The sequence below is a fragment of the Varroa destructor genome, unplaced genomic scaffold (genome assembly GCF_002443255.2).
Source record: "Varroa destructor unplaced genomic scaffold, Vdes_3.0 BEIS01000001.1, whole genome shotgun sequence".
NCBI classification, from domain to species: Eukaryota; Metazoa; Arthropoda; class Arachnida; order Mesostigmata; family Varroidae; genus Varroa; species Varroa destructor.
The window spans coordinates 18,654,494-18,673,992 of record NW_019211454.1 but is presented as its reverse complement, the minus strand read 5'-3'; the positions used below and the strand labels follow the sequence as shown (position 1 = coordinate 18,673,992).

At 43.9% G+C, this 19,499-nt stretch overlaps 1 protein-coding gene and 1 long non-coding RNA gene across 25 annotated transcripts in view; one reads left to right on the top strand and one right to left on the bottom strand.

Moving 5' to 3' along the window:
* The window catches only part of LOC111253053 (uncharacterized), a 72,474-nt gene extending 60,718 nt beyond the window's left edge, over positions 1 to 11,756 (bottom strand). For 2 of the 5 annotated variants that reach the window (XR_015316759.1, XR_002674457.2), the window contains exon 1: positions 10,735 to 11,756. This is a non-coding gene — a long non-coding RNA (uncharacterized LOC111253053). Of the gene's footprint in view, positions 1 to 1,317; positions 9,084 to 10,734 lie in introns of those variants that run through there. The other 3 variants (XR_015316732.1, XR_015316758.1, XR_015316733.1) reach the window with 3 other exon arrangements.
* Positions 1 to 19,499, top strand: part of LOC111253008 (uncharacterized) — a 168,037-nt gene that overhangs the window by 94,668 nt on the left and 53,870 nt on the right. For 19 of the 20 annotated variants that reach the window (XM_086974333.1, XM_086974350.1, XM_086974347.1 and 16 more), the window contains exons 6-11: positions 23 to 464; positions 11,756 to 11,984; positions 13,979 to 14,216; positions 15,060 to 15,086; positions 17,816 to 18,201; positions 19,287 to 19,498. In XM_086974333.1, the coding sequence (XP_086830459.1) occupies positions 23 to 464; positions 11,756 to 11,984; positions 13,979 to 14,216; positions 15,060 to 15,086; positions 17,816 to 18,201; positions 19,287 to 19,498 (1,534 nt within the window). The remainder of the gene's footprint in view (positions 1 to 22; positions 465 to 11,755; positions 11,985 to 13,978; positions 14,217 to 15,059; positions 15,087 to 17,815; positions 18,202 to 19,286; position 19,499) is intronic. The other variant, XM_086974273.1, reaches the window with a different exon arrangement.

The following is a 19,499-nucleotide window of genomic DNA, read 5'->3' as shown; positions in this document are numbered from 1 at the left end:
TTCTGCCGTTACCACTGCACAGGTCAACACTGTTGGAGTATGGCGCCAAGACAAACGCGGAATCGAAAGCCGGTTTTAGCGCACTTCACCTAGCAGTTCAAGAGGGTCACGCCGAAATGGCTGCTTTGCTGATCGAGCATGGCGCCAATGTCGACGCGGCCGCTAAGAACGGTCTAACGCCACTGCATCTCTGTGCACAGGAAGACAAAGTCAACGTGGCAGCGATTCTGGCCAAACACAACGCTCGAATCGATCCGGCGACCGCAGCAGGCTATACCCCACTGCACGTGGCTTGCCACTTCGGACAAACCAATATGATCCGCTTCTTGCTACAGCATGGCGCTGACGTAAATGCCACCACTACCCACGGATATACCCCACTTCATCAAGCGGCTCAGCAAGGTCATACGATGATCATTAACCTACTGCTTGAAAACCGCGCCCAGCCAAACGCCACAACTAATGTGAGTAATACGTAAATAGCTGGATTGACCCCGTAATAGTTTAATGGCTAACGTATCTTCCTGCTAAAATTAGGGGCACGTTGTGGGCTGGGTTCGAATTCGGATATAGACAGACTTCGTTTCGTGCTGGCAGGGGAGGCCAGCCGTTTGTTTAATAAATACCTAACGGCGATATCGGACGTAAAACTTGAAACATACTTTCATCTTCAACGGTGAATTGACGAGATGGAGTTTTTTTTTTGAAGGAGTAAAACAAACTTGTACATCGGTTGTGCTTACGAAACAGGAATTGTGTCGCGGGTTTCCTATGCTTCCGATATTCATCGCTGGTTATGAATTTGTTATTGTTAAAGTTTGAGCAATAACATTTATAGATACTGAGCTGATTAAAAAAAAGTGATCTAATGAGTGTCTTTGTACTTTTAAGTTAGATTGAAACGGTTCGTTCTAAGCGTTCTACGACATGTTCTGGCGCAAGAAACGCTAGCCGTACCTTTTGCGAAATTGCTACCACAATTCTAGATGCTAGGGAACTAATTCGAGACGGGTACTGTTCATGCGAAGCCGTTGTCACTTGCTGATCTCTCTCCGCGTGATATCAGTAACACTTAAGGCTGTTCTGTAGGCGTATTACCGCGCAGAAACCGATTTCTCCAAGTCGACTGCTTTCGTTTAATTTATACAGTAAAATAGAATATATAGACAATGTAATACATTGTCATAGCAACCTGCTCCCGCTGTCTTGATGAAGATATACAGAGATAAATACGAGCGATTCGGGGCATCCCTGTCACGTAAACGCGGCCATGTGTAGAGACCCATATAGTGACAGGTACGATCTACTGGCCAGCTAACGTCTATCTAGAGACTCGAAATAACGCTGCTATCCCAAGTTACTCCATTAACCGTTATAACAATACCGGGAACGATGGGCGAGCGTTGTCGCGTCCATAGGCGCCACAGCGTTGCTAAATGCATCAGGCAGTCCGGCTGGGATGCAATGGTCCAGGATGAAGAGTAATGGCGTCGAGATGTCAGGCCGAGTAGAGCTGGACTAGTCTACGAATACTGTCGATCATCTCTGAATAATCGACCGTTTTTAGTTAGTGCATCTACCCATAGCTACAAGATGCAGGTAGATGCGTGCCACCGAGCCCGTCGTAATTCCTTCGACTGCAAACTACGATTATGCACATAGATAGTCCGTTTTTGTACAATCATGTTAGCTCTTGGTGTTTTGCTGGCGTCTTCCACTTGACCTGCTGCCACAATAAATCCACCCAGTAATAAGAACCCATTACTAAGTCAAGAATGGCCCAGCAGTGACTTAACCAGAAAAAGGTAAATAGCTCAGTCTCATACACACATGTTCTTCAATCGTGCGCTAGTGTCGGGGCTATCTGTGGATGGCATGATTTTTTTTATCTCGTTCATTATCGTTGTCGCTTCACTTGAAAAGCCGGTGCTGAGTAAAACGTTTGCCTATGGGTTTTACATTGCCGGGGGTACTCTTGTCAGCGTGTAGCGTCTACCCTTTTATCTTATATTACTGTATTCGGCTATGCAGGTACTGGTTCAACGAGTTTCATAAAGCTAACAGTAAAAGAGTTTATCTGACAGTGTACATAAGGTCCTTGTCGGTTGGCGAATTCGATTGAGTAGAAGCTTCCTTTTCGAAGTGAGTTACTTTGTCTTAGCTCATTTTCAAGGAATACATCGCTAGGAATTTATTACCGCAGGTGATAAGTGGATTTTCTTCAGATTCCTGGACCAAAATGGCGACGAATCCTATCATATTCTTTTCGTGGTTGGGGGGTGAGTCTTTGAGGCAGTGACACTCCACCGTGTACATTTTTTTCCACGTGAGATGTGTAATTTTTACCGAAATGCTTCGGAAAGATTTTACCCTATTGGTATCTATTTGTAGCGATTTATGTCGAAAGAATTACTCCAATGCAGAGTCCATTATATAATTATACAATTACTTCTATACTTTTTGGTCATCCTTTTCCAAACTCATGATGTAGTGAACAAAATATATCGGCCAAGTGTAATGCCGGACATAAACTTCTAGCGGCGATCAGTGACGGAAATACGGTTTTTTCTGTTTTTGTTCCTTCTCGGACAGTACAGTTGAATAGAAACGTCTACTCGAAGCCCAAGTTTCACCCGGGTTGGCTTCTGATAGACCTTCTGACCAGAGGGCTGTTTTGCTGTTTCTCATTTTTGACAATGCCCCCATTCGTGTCTCATGCAACAGCACCCTGCTCATTTATCAAAAACTGAATCCGAATTCTGGTTTATTTCATTTCATTCTACGGAAGGCACGCGTCTAAAGCGCCAGGCTATACTTTGATATTATAGTCCGCGATGTGACACCTGTGTTTGATAAAGTGTAAATTCGTTTACCCGAACCGCAAAGCCATCCCGAATAAATGAAAGGTTCTAATAAAGCTACTGGTGATGACAGGGTCCTGTTAGAAGGAAGATCTCACTCACAGGTATCATTAAATGTAGTTTGATAAACAGTTATTGCCTTTCCTGCTATATAATCGTCATATTCCTTGGCAAAAACACAGATGTAAAAAGAGGTGCGAACGCAGCTGCTTTCTTACGGACATGAGCATCGCTATTTCTGGCGACGTCGTGAACGAAGTAAAAAAACTCATACTGTTTCAGAAGACAGAAAATAAGATCGAACGTCGTCGTTGTTGTCTTGCGGAATCGGAAACTATTCGCAGACATGGTCATAATAATTATGCATATGACCCGATGCTTGAATGGCTAGGCGACTCACTTAGAAACAAGTGCTGATATACAGTTTTTAAGCACTCCTATTTCCATTAAAGCAATGTAGCTGCTGTATGAGCTGCTCAATGCGCCATACAGATCTGTGCTTAAGATCGAAAAAAAAAAAACAAGTTCGTTCTGTATGGGAGTTCGTATCGATATATATGGTATTCATGACACAATCCGCTAACTTTAACTTTTCATTTTACTGCACGGAAAATGCTATAATTCCCGTCGGCCATGAGTGCTATATCGATTAGCGCGAAAGAGGCTCAACAATGTCTAGATTTGCAGTCGGTAGTGTATTTTCATTTAAGCGGTGTTTTGAAGATTTTATGACAACAGATGCAAACAAATTTTGCCCGCACCTGCTACCGTAGCATCTATACCAGATAGTAATTTTTTGATTGCGGGAAGCGACGATGATTTCGAGGCCACAATATAAACGGTCGTTGACGGCTGCGCTGGCTATGGCCGAGTTTCCGCTAGCGATGCGCATCGGCTTGAGTCTATCCTTCAGTAAAAGTTAGTAGACTGTATGTTGGCAAAGCTGTGAGCTTCAATCTGTGAAGTAGATACGTTTATGTTGCTGGACCATCAAGCTAATAGCAGTCAATTAGCTGTCTTTCTCATTGTACGACTACAGTGAAACCGCATACTGAATGAGGATGCCGCAGCGTTTAACATCAATTGAATAAGTATTATACAATTATTTGCAAATTTTATTTTAGATCGTATAAAATCCTTACGAATAAACCAAATGCACTCTACTATCCTTTCGGTAGAGCGATTATCATATGTAATCGAATCCCGATGAGCCAAATGTTTCAATACGTTGGGTCTAATGAAACTGTCTCTGCGGGCTCGCTTTCATAATGTCTGTGGCCATCATCGATGACCTGAAGTGTCTCTCGATAGACCGCTGTGTCCAACTGAATTCCGTTGCCGCTCAACTGGCTTTCACCTATGTTCTCAGCTATCTACAGGACCTGTTCAACCATCTCGCATTCAGCTACAGAACATCTTGCAGAATTTTTATTTTGAATTTGCCTATTTACATTTACTTGTTGCAAATCAAAGCTTTAGTTGGGCTTTAGTTGAAACGTATTGATATATTTCTAGTCAACTAATGAGCGAATTCGCTAAAATGAAAAAAGGCACTGAGTTATTTTGCACCGGCAGAAATTTGCTCAGTGAATCGAAACAGACGAACGTCGTTCTATTTGTCGTCAGATCTTTGTCACAATTAGCCATCATTTATTCTCGCCGGTGTTGTTCAGCTTTGGGTTGGGTTTGCTGTCGGACTTCGATACTGTTGGTCGTTTCCGTGTTCCCAATCTCAGGCCCAACGTTTGAAAGGCGCTAAACATTCTCCAAGAGCGCCGCTGTTCTGCTAAGTCTCCCTTTCCAGACTCTGTCTCGCCGGTCGTTCAGTAGCAGCTATTAAATAACTATTCTTCCCACTCTGCATCCCTGCTGCTGCTGCTGCTTTCCGGATAAATGCCCAAAGAAAGTATCCCCCTGAGTGAGCTGGGCAGCAAAAACGTTCGGCAGCATTTGCAGCAGTTCTACGGCGACGGTGCTCGTTCGCTCCGTGACCCTGTTAGCTCAGAGTCAATCACATGAGAACACATGACAGAGATGGGCAGATACAGAAAGTAAGGGGCCCCAGGACAATCAACTAGCGTCCATCATCCTGTGATGGCATGCTATACGACATGGAAGTGTTGTTATCGAAAGAGAGAGTGCGCGAGCAGCGCCCTCCTCTGTGACAAACAGAGGACAGGGCCTTCTTTCTCTCAGGCGTTCCCCTATTATTAGATGTTGATTCCAGGGTTGGTTATATGTTTGAGCATCACGGACTACGGTGTACGGATGCTAGTGAGCTGACGATCGATGTCTACAGATATCACGCTGTGAATGAAAGCTAGACATGCAGCGGATGAATTAAACTGTATGGATACACATGTAGAAGAGTGAGCATCAAGCATGTCCCATAGTATTTAGGACGCTAGCCAAACAGATATACGGTGTCAACGACAAAAAAGAAACCACAAATAGTGTGTGGCCCTCCCGATCCCATCAGTGGGCAAAAGCTGGCTGGTCGATCAACTTGAGCAAAAAAAAAACAAAATATATCCGTAGTGTTGAATTGTCGTTATCGGAGGTCATACAGTGCTAGGTGCGTTTCTGCTATACATTTTTTTATCTCGTCAGAAACTTGCTTGTGACTTGTACATCAAACAAATTGTACGAACCTGCTGGTCTTGACGTCTACTTCAGCATTCTTAGTAAGTATGCAGTTACCCCCTATATATGTCACAGCTACCGTCATGTTGATCGCGGCCAGAATCGCTAGCTAGTCGAAGACAAAAATCTATAGGATATCGAACTGGCGAGAGAGATGAACAGAATAAGTTAGACCATACTATGTCGACTTTGCATTGTGTACCTCATTGAACTTATTTATTGCCCTATTGAGCTTATTTTATCAGCGATAACTTACGCTAATGGTGCGAACGTGAGCCTCGTCGTGCGTGCCAACATTCTACGTTTTAAAGGAGAAAGCAAAACAAACAGGTGTAATAGAAATGAACTATTTCGCGATACATCTCCAAGAAGAAGCATTTTCGCAGCTTTCGAATTTCGTATGAACAGTCACTTGCTGTTGCCTTACATATCTGCCCAGAGCAGACATTACTATCGCCTACAGGATATTTAATTAATATACTGTATATAAACATATTATCTAAACGTAATAATATATAGAGCTGTAGTCTGTGATTGTGAACGAAGTAAAGGTTGGAAACTAAGCTGCTCAGCTTTCACACTAATCACATACCTAATCGGTTATTTGGTCCAGCGGAGTTAGCCTCTACGAACCGACTTACAATTTCTCGTTAAAAAATTACTTAAAATCAACGAAGCGAATGTCTACATGAAACTGTAAGCCAGCGCTCAAGTTTGAATTTCGCAACTTTCATCACCGTACGATATTGAAGCTCCGCATTTGCGTGGGCCTGTACGTCCATTGTATGTTGCGGTCGTTTTCTTGTCTAGCTCCTGTGTTACGGAAACAACTTGTCGAAACTTGACGTTGTGTAGTTACTTCGCCATCGTGGGAGTTCCTGTGGTGTCAATTTCGTCTGGTCGTAAACGAGGCGTTAGTCAGTTGACCGCCCGCCCAGTAATGGCCTGTTCCGGTCTGTTAGCCGACGGACTATGGCAGCACGCAAGAAACCTTTGTGGATGTGTTTTAAACGTTTGGATAGAGGGAGACCTCGTCTAATGCATTGGCTGTTTTACAGTAGAAGCAAGACTATTGAAGAGCAATCGGCAGCTTCTCCTCTATTCCATTAGCTCTACAATAGCGGCCGGTGACGACGCTTACAATGTTTCTGTTTACATCGACGGTGTCCTATTGACGATTACGCACGCATGTGAATCTTGCTACAGTCCAGATAGGACCTATGCTTGGCCAGTTGCACGGTGCCGTGAAAAATGGACAAGGACAAACATTCTTCAAAGAGGAACAAACATCAGCTTTCGAGATGCAGAAGCTGCACGTTCCGCTCGCGTACAATCGCTTGCTATCCTAGAATGGTCGTTGTTTTGTTTGGCAGGCCGCTATCGCTAAGAAAACCGCTCTACGATTCTTGTATCCGCTGTCTACCCACAGGCGACTGTACTTAACGCTATTTGATAAAAGAAAAATGAATATCTTCGATTCGTCAACCCGCTGGTCAGGTTAAATCCGTCCCGTAGTCGGTCCATCTATATAATTATGAAGTCGTTTCATATCTATTGGTTACTCGGCGGGTAAACAAACGTAGTTCTTCTCAACTGTATGTCTCTTTTTTTTCGTCTGCTGTGGGATCCTGTTTGGCCGATATTTCGAGGTGATTCGGCGTCATTTGCTCTTGCTTATGTAGCGGGCCGCATCTTTTGACGAAAGACTACGACGAAATAGCAGCTGAACTGTAATGAATCCTCATGACGTTTGTGGCGCGACCGGATGATCGGCTCAAGCTAAATACGTCTGTTGGCCAGGGTACGCCAGTCGCATAAACGGGACGTTAGCTGACTATCGTAAGCGAGAACGGCGGAGCATCTAACAGCAGCTCGACATCAACACGGCGCGAAACCAGAATCCTTTGACAACACGCTGGCTAGACACGGATCGACAATAGCTTAGCAGCATTGTACACTAGATCTTTGCCGGAAGCTGAACTAGCAACCTCCAGCTGTAGTCGTCCCTGTAAGGCAAATCACACGGAACTGTTTGTCGCCAGTAACTTGCTTTACACTTCAAAGCCCATCTTTTTATTCTCTAAAGAGCGACAGTCAACAAAACCCTGGGTCATCCTCCGGACCTGTTCACTACAATGTAGTGGCTGTATCGCTTTTACCTTCATGTCTGCGTCTGTCCGTATGCATCCATTCGATTCCGTCCGCCGTCGGCCACAGGAAACAACCGGGTTAACAAGAGAATCAGCCAGAACCAACACGATCTGGCGCTGCTTGAGGAAAACGAAGTTACACGAGCATCATTGCTTCTTCAACGGCAACGACGTCCGCCCCTATGCTTCGCCACCAAATCGCGCATCTCATAGACAGAACAGTACGATCGCCACGATGACCACACGTGATAGAAGCACACGCACTTGCTTCGGCAGTCTTCTCTGTCACCATGGATGGTTCTGTTCAGATGAAGCAAACTTGGTGTTGTCTTTCTTTGTATTGTCAAAAACAAGACTTAGCGGCTAGTTTTTTTTGCGCGGACCAGCATTTGACCGGCAAAGCCAGCCATCACTTTATGGCAGTATGTTAAATACGTGCCAATCGTGGCCTGTTACGGCAGAATTCCCGTCGATGTTCGCTTATCGCTTACCCTACAAGAAACCTGCGTTTCCTTCGGCTATGTAGCGAAACACGTGCCGCTAAAAACCGCAATAGCGAGGTCAGTAGAAACGTAAGCTACGGGGAATTTACTGCAAAGTTTCACGAACAGTGTCGACGGGATGGCTACCTTAACGACGGCAATGAATACTATTGCCGTTACGGCACTGGGGCGGTTAAAACGTTGGCGTATAACGTCATCGTCGCCGAAAACATATAACGACTGAACGAAACGAGCGGCCGTGGTATCGAGCTGGCATTGCGAAGACAAACAGGCGAATGGAGCTGGTCATGTTAGTGGTGATGTTTCTGTGCCCTTAGAGACTGAGCTCTACACTGACGCAAGGTATGTCGTCGCTGAAATAAAGGCCGCGTGGCAGGGTCTATGCTGAGATAAACTAAACGAGTTAATGGATGGAAGCACCGCCACCGTTCCTTAAAGAAAAAAGCATCCAGTGGTCAACCCGCTCGAGCTATCTCGTCGTTGTTCTGATTTCGGTGCTCGTGCCCGTTTTTCTGTTTCTCGTAAACTGTCGCTTGTGAGAGTGTTCGTAGCCAGAGTGGGGATGGACAGCTGAGATCTGTTTCAATTCGGAATAGTTGTGAGTAGTTTGCGAGAAGACGTACTGCGCTCGCGGAAGACCTTGGTTCCTCACTCAGCTGTTTTTTCACTCTCTGTTTAGCCAGTGAGGTTGTGGTTTGATGATGGTAAGAGTGCTGGCGGCAAGTTAACGGCGCTGGTGGCGCTGGCTCCGGCTTCTGTCACTTGAAGTCGCTTGGACAAAACGTGGCCGTGCTCCTTGGCGTCGGGCGGTTGTCACCTCGCGAAGCCGGCGGGCGGGGTCGAGGCAATGGCATGTCCTCCTCATTTATCCACCCGTGGTGGGGCCCAGTATCCACCAAGGTACATAGAATACCTGCGACGATCCGCTGTATTCAGCATAACGGAAAAGATATGTAAAATATGTGCGTGAATGGTCGGTTCGTGTGTAAATTCGTGTAGTACTTGTGGAAAGGCTGGCGAGAAATGACCTCGAATGTCAACTACTAGCGCATTATAGTATGCGTTTGGATCAGTGTGCACAGAAGGACTGTAACTCAGATATTTAGGTGACTGGGTAACTGCGACACATTTAGGCTGTGATCAAACGAAACTTCATTCGATCAATTCATCAAGTTGATACTTTGATGGACCACCAGGCATAGTGCTTGTTTCATGTTCACACCCAGAAGTTGCGATCATATTGTTTATATAATAATTTTTAGTGAATTTCTATCTTGTACAAAACAGACAGACTTTGCGTAATACATGTATAGAACAGTGAATGAATGTCGTGCGCATAAACAATCAGGATAAAGCCAGAAAACAAATAGAAAAGACCGCCAAGTAATCTTTATCGTCTTTCTGAAAGGTACTCCCTGTACATTTGCCAAGTAATACACAGGCATACTAATTACCGATATCCCATGCCATACCTATGTGTTAGCGTCTGTCAATTATTGTCATCCGTCGCACCGATCTCACTACCTTTCAGTGGCGTAGTACGAAACGTTTCTGGTGTCCCAGAGAATGGTCCGAACTGCTCAGCTCAAATGGTACAGATAGTGTTTTATATCATATAGCATTATGGGGTAAAGATTTTTTTTTAGTAATAAACTTAACACACACACACACACACACACACTGTGGCTGAGTGACTCCGTTTCTACCTTTTCATGGAATAAACATTTGCTTTAGTGATGCGAGTGAATCCATTAGTAAATCTACTTAGTTGGCAGTGGACACAGGCACCAAGTTGAGCGTGCCCGCGCTACAATATATTCTCACTATAAATCGACCGATGACACTGGAAACGTTGGAATCATCTTCTCATACATGACCAACAAACAACATCTCATATCGTATATACATCGTGTTTATCAAATAGACTATTGAAACAATACGGTGCTATCATTTCATCGGTACACAGCGTTTCCGGCAGCGGCTTACGGCCTTGCAGTCAGCTGTATGTAGAGCCAGCGGGTGGTGTTTTTATATCTGTTCTAATATAATTTATCTAGCGGAAAAAGCAAATACCGATAGATACGATCAGACGGCTCGAACGTATGGTGTGATGTTTTTCTTCATAATAATAATCATCAATATTCGCACTATGTGTGTGTCTACTATGGAGAAATTAAACTACGTCACCGTTGAAGCATCATATGAACAAAAAAAAAAAAAAAAAAGATGTAATCTTGTAAAAATTTGATCTTGTTATACGAGATTAAATTGGAAACGCCAAGATTGTCTTCGCCACGTTGAAAATGCAATTGCCTATATATAGAGGAAGCTTCAGTTGTATGTTACTGTATATCACAAATTCTTCACACTCACTATATCCGTAGTAGCACGGCAGAGCTTCCTGCAATATTTGTCCTGTTTTGGCTATTCAGCAACTCATGTGTGAGTCCATCATATGAATGATGGGAAAAAGGCTGCTTGTATGACAGTTCCATGTATACCTACCAAATGTATTCCCGCTAGACAGCTTATCGCGTTACGCACATGAAATAACGATAGTCAGAGCTCTCGACTTACCTATATCAAAAAACGAACGCTTCCAGTTTCACGCCCGATGCTATTCCCTCAGTTAATTATTGCTTTAGACGGCCAGCACCAATCGGCCGGTGTTTCCGCCCGGTCTCGAGCCTCACAATCACCCCACTCGTCTCTAGGCAAACACATTAACACTTTACCATAATTCTACCTCATATCCATGGCAGTGGCAATAGAGATGCCGCGCTGTCCACGGTTGCCGCATATTTAGTCGCCGTCATTTGTCACTTAGCTGTAAACAAAAAGCGAAAACAGACAGGGCAGGGTGGGCAAGTTGTCGAAATAAACAATACATTCGAAATATCGTAAATAGCTGAGCTCATACGGATAACTTCAAGCTTAACAGCTGCTGATGTCATATGAATTCGTCGAACTCAAGGACTGGCAAGTGTGACACTTCCTGTAGCCTATTTGCAGCTTCTAGTTGTGGCGGTGGCGACCTTTGGCCTATGGAGGCCTGCGATCGACTTACTGAGTTTATCTGCAGAACGCCGCAGGGACCGCCAGACAGGCGTGTGACAATTAATTGGCGTAAGGCCAAAGAAGTCAGGGCCACAGGAAACTAATGTTTGTGGCTGAGGACTTATGTGGCTGTATATAAACGCTGTGACAATATAGCATTAGCATAACGTAGGCCGATCAGCTTTTTTCTTGAATGAACTTCTAGCGGTTACTGGAATAATTTCGAATTGATATCTCAATCGTAGAAACTGTCTGTGTTGTCGTAGTACCTATTGAAGATTCATAACTATAGAATTGCATAGCAGTGGTCCTTCTCGTTAGCATCGTATCTACATTATGGTCTAAGCAACAAGTTACTAACGATGTGATTCTTCTTCTTCTTCACCCGTTCTTCTGGTTTTCCAAATACGAATGGATGACTTCGTGTTTGGTGGAATCGCGGGTGTCGCGAATCCCTTGGACGTTTGACGATCCATCATTCGTCGCATCTATATGTATTTTTATCAACTCTATTTCTACTGCGATAATGAACGACTTCCAGCAAGGTCAAACAGCGCTGTCTATCGCGCAGAAACTCGGCTACATCTCGGTGATTGAGACGCTAAAGGTCGTGACCGAAACGACAGTCACCACCACAACAACGGTTGTCACTGAAGAGAAATACAAGGTCGTCGCCCCGGAAACCATGCACGAGACATTCATGTCCGATAGTGAGGATGAGGGCGAGCAGGACAATATGATGGGAGATCATTCGTTTAAGTATTTAACTGGTACGTATTGATAGATCTTCCTTGCATGGCTTCATCACTTGCTTGTCACCGGTCACCATACGTATAGTACAGTTAGATCTAATAGGGACTCTGTATATAAACGCTACTTGTGCTTAGGTTTAATTAGGCTGCTGAAAGAAATGGCTGATAAATGTAGTTTTCTTCAGGATTCTGTACAATAGAGAGTGTAGGGCGACGTTGATATTTTGAAAAACATCAGCAAAGAAATTTTTTTGTTGGTATTTGGATTTTTAATATTTAATAGCACCAATAGTCTAAAGTTCCTAAAAAAGTGTTTCATTTGATTTTTTACTTTTAGCAAACTGTTCTATTTAAAATTTAAATGTTAGACTGTAAGTAGTTATTATTTTACCTGGGACCGCGATTCAGTGGCGGCCAAGTCGCTAATATCAAAATTAGCTAACGCAAATAAACACCAAAGTAGCCAACCAGACAACGCGTTTCTAAAAATTTGTAGTTGCTTGTATCTGTGTGTGAGAGAGAGAGAAAGAGAGAGTAGGATAAAGGGGCGACATAGACGTCGGTACATACTATTGTGTCGTTCGGCTAATGAGTTATTGACGGGCGACGTGGACCTAAGTATAACCAAAAACGAGTTTTCCTATCGGTACTTTGCGCGGCGGCCAGTCTCCCATTTGACGAACGACTCTTGGCCGTCTGCATTTAGCGTGGAACCTGCTATTCGTCTCTACGTTGCCTCCAATGGCTAATTTTTACATGAAAGGAGATGGTATGACGTCCCACAAGGCATGCTGCTGCATCCTTCATACATAGTCATTGCTGGCTAAGCGGATTGCCACTTGAGATAGGCCGCAGTGGCATTATCTCATCGCGCATTTACTTGGCATTTTTCTCCGTCTGTGTAACCGTTACGTCTTTAGCGACGACACGCAAAAAAATAAAGGGGCTTCTCTCCAATTTTAGTGTATCCAAGAGCCACTACCTTCACTTTGAAATTGTAGCTACATTCGTACCACCGTGCAGTCCATAATATACCGTGTGCCCTGTGATCCATAGATTCACAGAGAACCATCAGACAGATTGCCTGCAATCGGCCGCTGTTAAGCGACGTAACTAGCCTTAATATCCGTATCGCTCTCAGGATCCTGAAAGCCAAAAAAAAGTGAAAGAAAGTAGAGTAACGGTAGAGCAAAGTATAGAGACGCCAACAGATAGTGATAGCTAATATTTAATGTACGTATCGACCGAATACGACGATATTTCGTTACCGGCAGCGACGCGGAAAAAGACGTAGGGAAGAAAAACCTCTATCACGTTATTGCGAACGCAGTTGACAAGAACAATAGAGGACAGCAGGAGCCCGGCTTAATGCGAGTCACTTAGTGTTGATGGCCCATCAACGATGATGCATCGCGTTCACTGCCAGCGCGGGGATTCATTGGTGTGTGGTCACAATAAAGACGCTGCATGCAGACACCATCCGAGTCTGGGGTCGGCTACGCGACGTTTAATCGCTGGCAATTGAGTTAGGTGGGCGAGCGTTACATTATCTGTTCACGCAAAATGACTGCTCTATTTAGAGACGGGCGATGTTTACAGTAGCGTTTGTCGTACCTCGTTTAAGCGAAAGCGTTTCGTAGCTACTGTCTCACGATTACGCCGTTAATTCAATATCAATTTGTTGCGTGGTGTAGAAACTGTGTGGTAAATGCATAGAGATAAAGTATTCCATAGCGTAAAAATGCTGTGTGTAGCAAAAAATGTTATGTTGCGGTGTTCAAGCTGAGCTAACTAGCTGGATCGATTAGATCCAACTTGGTCCTATATAGTGTTGAACCTAAATCACGTGAACAGATTGAAGTTTTGAAATTGCATCTTGCCATCGTCAATTTCGTGATCGCTGTGATCTAATTTAAATCCAGTCGCTATTGTTCTTTCTATTTAAATTTGGTCTCATGACTTGTTTCTTCGTCTTTTGTTATAACGGTAATCGATGTCATTGGATTTAACAGCGGACGAAATGAAGTCTCTAGGCGACGACTCACTGCCGATCGACGTCACCCGAGATGAGAGGTTGCACGAAGCCCATGTAGCCCACATTGCCAGCCAACAGGCAGCCACACGCCCGCACGGCCATATTGCACCTTCTGCCCAGGAAGAAGACAGGCTCTCACCGTCCCATCTAGACCAGTCCTTTGCCAAGGCGGCGCCTGACAACGTTGAAGTAAAACGTACCCCAGTGCATGCCGGGTAAGTCGCAGGAAATCGAAATGCGCGTTGTAGCCTTATCAGCGTAGTGGGTATGTTCGAACCGGTTCGGAGAAGACCGTCGGGAAAACGATTTGCGTTGGCTTGCTGTGACGAAAACCCCCTTCTTCCTATACAAGAAACTTCCTATACAAAACAAAACGCATCTATATAATTATAGTGTACATATTTAAAATTATCCTCTTAGATATCTATGTACAATAATAGTGATATTTAGATATCATCTATGTTAATGTTGACTGTATCAGTAAGCCACCACCGCCAATAAACATGATTATTTGAAGCACTCTAAGTTATTTATAGGAAGTAAGCGTTTCCGTATAGGATTAATGTGTTTGTGCATAAATACTACGTTAATGTAATTAATGTGTAAAAAAAAATATTACTGTGATTAACACTTATCGAACTGTTGCAACATGTGTTGATTCATACATTTATATTAGCTGATATCCTGTTAATTAATATGGTCCATTTTAGTGTTTAAGGGCTGATTTGTCATGTTGATCCATTATGTTGTCCGCATGAACGGTAGCGATTTTATTTTTTAGCTGTTTAGTTTTTATTAGGCAAGCTTGCAACTAGATAAAATACTCATCAAAATAGTTAGTAGTTCGTACTCGACAGTGGCTGTGATTGCGTTTTCAAATACAGATTACAATGTATACCGAAAAACGTGAGAGACGAAAGAAGAAGCAGACGTTTGCGGGATGTCCATATGAGGGTCGTCTATAAAAACGATTGTGAACTAAATCTGAGCATGTTAGTTAACGTAATGACTTGATACTAACGAGCGTTTTGCGTTCTTGCATCGTTGCGCTAAACTAGTGGTGAAGGAAAACTAAAATGGAAAACGTAAGTATAGTTTTAATGAACGTAACTATTTTTGAAACAGTAAACAATTAAATAGAGACTGCGCCTTCATTTGATTTTTGATTTGTTTCCCGACCTTGAATATTTTTTTTTTTTTTTTTTTTTTTTTTTTTCGTTACTCTAGAAAGCGAAGTGAGCGATTTGATACAATCGCCAAGCCATAGGGGGCAAACAAAGACGCTGATGAACATGGCGTAACGCCCGCCAATCGCAACAATGTTACAACGAGACCATCAGATCTAATTTAATTTAAGACATAATCCGAAACTCTCTAGCTGGCTCTTATTCGACTATGACGCCTGCAATAGAATACTGGTAGGATTTAAGAGCCAGCTCGAACATACTTGGGAAACTGTGGAAAATGTTAGTGCCTCGATACGTTTTTGTTGCACTGACTGGTGTTGTCATCGTATTGGATGATGTAAGCGGTTACAATGGGACGTTGTCATATGAATCGCAATAGACAATCTTCCCTACCGTCTATACAATGCATCGTGCCGTGACGCGCACTTGTTTTACAGTTTTTTACAGAGTTTTACAATTGGCTTCTGTTTACGTAAACTTCTGTAGTAAGCCGGATTTTCGTTAATGCTTGTTCGAGATCAGTAGTATCGCACTGCAGGTCACTGTCTTTTACACATAGATACACTCAGAAGCACTTTCAATCTAGCTATTATGTTCTAGATACTGCGATTTCAATGAAAAAAAAAAGTGTTTCGCTGTATTTGTTCGCGAATACAACATTTTTACGTCAACTCTAGTAGTGATTTTGTATACGCGATAGATTCAAACCTCAACTTCCGCTCCTGGTGTTTTTGCACTTGGAACGGCAGGTCACTCCCTGCTATCCCCAACTAGGCCAGCTGTCTTTGCCGTAACAAGTGACCAATTCTCTACTCTCTAAAAATTGCACGAAACCTGGCCCCGTAATAACTTGGTGGGTAACTCATTTGCCTGCTAATCTTAGGGACATGTTGTGGTCTAGGTTCGGACCCGCACGTGGACACGTTTCGCTTCGTACCGGGAGCCAGCCGTTTAATTAAATGCCTAATGGCGATACCGGACCACCTGCCGACAGAAGTGCTTCTGCTCTAAAGGGATCGATTTCGTCTGCTGATTCATATACTCATTTGTCTGCCTTCGCCTCCTGTTAGCTTTACGGCACAAAGCTGGGCAAAACTCCCCGAGAGCCGATAGGTGGATCGATTTACCCCACGTAATGCCATATATATCCAGAAAAGGCACATGCTATTTACCGCGCTTCGCCATTTTTTTTTTCTTGGGATGAATGGTTGAATGGGGTCGATTTGAAGATGGTGCAAACCTTGAAAAACGGAGCTCAGAGTTTTGTTTGTGTAGAGATAAGGCAGGCAATTCATCCGTCGAGTTGGCGTCGTATTGCTACAGCGAACTTACTTGCTGGATTCGAGACAGGCGATGGCATTTGAGTTTGTTTTATCATTATTATGATCGTGATTGCTGGAGCTTTCTGCTAGTGATCTTCGCAGCACATGTCATCTTCAACTGGAGACGAGTTCACGCCGTCCTTGGTTCTAGGGGGCGCTGACGTCCAGTCCAGTAGCAGACGAATGGCTTCTGACGCAATCGCGAAAAGTAGTAGTAGTACTCTTGCCAAACAGCAGGGCGCTTCATTTATGCTGACTTCAGCGCCTTTAGATCGTCCGCGCAGCTGTTGGCGCCTGCTGCCTGCTTGCCTGGCTGGCTGGTTACCAGCACTGCAAACCGATCCGAAGCTATAGACGTTCTGGGTGGTGGCAATTCTACCCATGTCGCTACCATTTTCATTATTGCGCTGCCACCGTTGAGCTGTGTCCGTCAACAATTCTGACTATTCAGATTTCATACCTATCTTTTCTGCTACTTCGGAAGGGTTAGCGGTAGACTGCGATTTACCAGAAATGAGAACGTCAACAAGCGATTGACTTGGTATGCAGCCATTTTCGTGTTGCATACCCGCCTTTTTGTCTGCGTTTAGTTGCTGTTCATTGGTTACGGAGACATCAGCTGACCGAGTGTTTGTGACAATCAGATGAACTGTAACCAGAAAAGTGAAACGGATTTGTTCACAATTGATTTGTCGATTATCCCCAACAAACGACAAACAAACTTCGCCAGAATGTGTGTTTCGAAATTGTTCTTTCTTACTTTGCCATATCTATCGTAAATTTGAGCGGTTGTAGTAGCGTAGAGGCCACGCCCGCAGCGGAGTGAGCTAAGTCGGCCGGTGTGACACATAGCGTTTGGGCGAGATATGTTTTTAAAGTTTCTGTACTTATACACATATTCATAATGTTCTATGTTGTACTTTTAGTTGTGAACTTAAATGTTACAATTGATTTACTAGCAGTAAGTGTGTAACAATTTCTCAATTGTACACTGATACATCATCACATTCTTCATCTATTACTGCTATTTGATTAGGAGGGATATTATGATATTAGGTCAAACGCAAAATAAACCTGCGTCGATTTGGTGCTCGGTGAAAGGATTGTCTCCATTTTATTTTCATTGTACTCTGTCCTTTGGTTGTACTCGTGCCTTTGGGTGCTTTAGCTATGTATATACATTCATATAAGAAACTTTAGTTTCATCAAAACGCTCCGATTCCTGCTATTTAGAATGTTGGGTACATTCTTCGTCTTGTGTCCCGAGTTATAACATGTCGCACTTTTTACCACCTGCGTGCATAGGTTCCTGGTGAGCTTTATGGTAGATGCTCGAGGCGGCGCCATGCGTGGCTGCCGTCACTCGGGGGTTCGTGTGATCATTCCCCCGCGAAGGGCATCAATGCCGATGAGGGTGACGTGCCGCTTCATCCGCAAAGAGAAGCTGGCTCATCCGCCGCCGCTTATGGAGGGCGAGGCCTGCGCCGCCCGCATCATCGAGATGGGCCCCGCCGGGGCAAAGTTCCTCGGGCCAGTCGTCATCGAAGTGCCACACTTTGCTTCGCTCAGAGGTAAAGAACGAGAAATCGTCATCCTGCGCTCTGACAATGGAGAGGCATGGAAGGAGCACACGATGGAGGCGACGGAAGATGCCGTCTCCGAGGTTCTCAACGGTAGCTTTGATGCTCAAGGTAAGAGTAAAGAAACGAGCAAAAATATTACGATACAATAATAGAACATTGTTTGGGTGGGATGACTGATGCAGAGATTATGATCAACTACAATTAAGAACAAGTGAGTGACGATAAAGCGTGAATAAATAAAGTAGCTGAATGAATAATAATGACATTACAAGAAGAAATCTGAAGATGATTGGCGGGCTTTTCTGATCAGTCTTCTTGAAGTGGTCATTTATCCGTCTTACCGGTTTACAGGGTGTGTTTGAACAGCTACGCCCCTGAAAGTAATTCCTTGCAAACCTGTTATTAAGATAATAAGAGGTTGGTCAACACCCCACTGTCTTTTCTTTTAATCAGCGTTGGCCAGCGTATCCGCTCTGTGTACCCATTTTTGTTTATACTGTTCACTGCCAATTTTCAAGGCCGCTTCAGCCTTGTTACGGGTAGCCACAGTTAGCAATGTTGATACCATTGAAACTATCGCCTTCGTTTCTGTGTCCGTTGCCATAACAACTCTGCCGTCACGGTAAACAATCGCAGATGAAAGAAATAATTACGTAGCGTTGGTTTTGTTATTGTTGTCGTTGCTCGTCGCGCGCGGTTTTGCATTCATAATGTACAATACTACACCCAGTGTTAGCATAGCCAGCTAGTATAAGTAAGGAACATGTTGATAATGAACATGGCAATGATGATTATTTGTAGTCGTCGGCAGGCAGTTATGACTGGGCTGTTCAAGCTGCTGGTCAAGACGTAAGTTGTCATAACAAATACCTGTACACATATGCACACATAATATATAGGCGCAGGTCAGTGCCATAGTGACGGCTAGGCTGTTTCTAACACATTATAAACTTTCCGACTCTTGTAATAATTTAAACCTTTACGTCGAGTTGTGCTTTAGTTAAGCCTTTCTCCGGACATATGGCCCTTATTAAATCTAAGCAATGTGTGTATGTGGGCGGTTTCGAAATCCGACGTAACTATTGAGTAGGGGCGATACTTTGGTAAGCGCGAAGTGTTCGTTTACATGACCATGCTTATATTTGCTCTGTATTCTGTCATACCTGTTTCACGTGTCTATAATACACTTGCAGAGCTGAATGCGATGCAAGACTTTAACACCAATCGCGTGACGCGGATCCTGACAACCGACTTTCCGCAGTACTTCGCCGTGGTATGCCGTAATCGCCAAGAGGTCCACTCGATCGGACCGGAGGGTGGAATGGTGTCGTCAACGGTCGTTTCCCAGGTTCAAGCGATCTTCCCTGATGGGGCGCTTACCAAGAAGATCAAAGTGGGACTCCAGG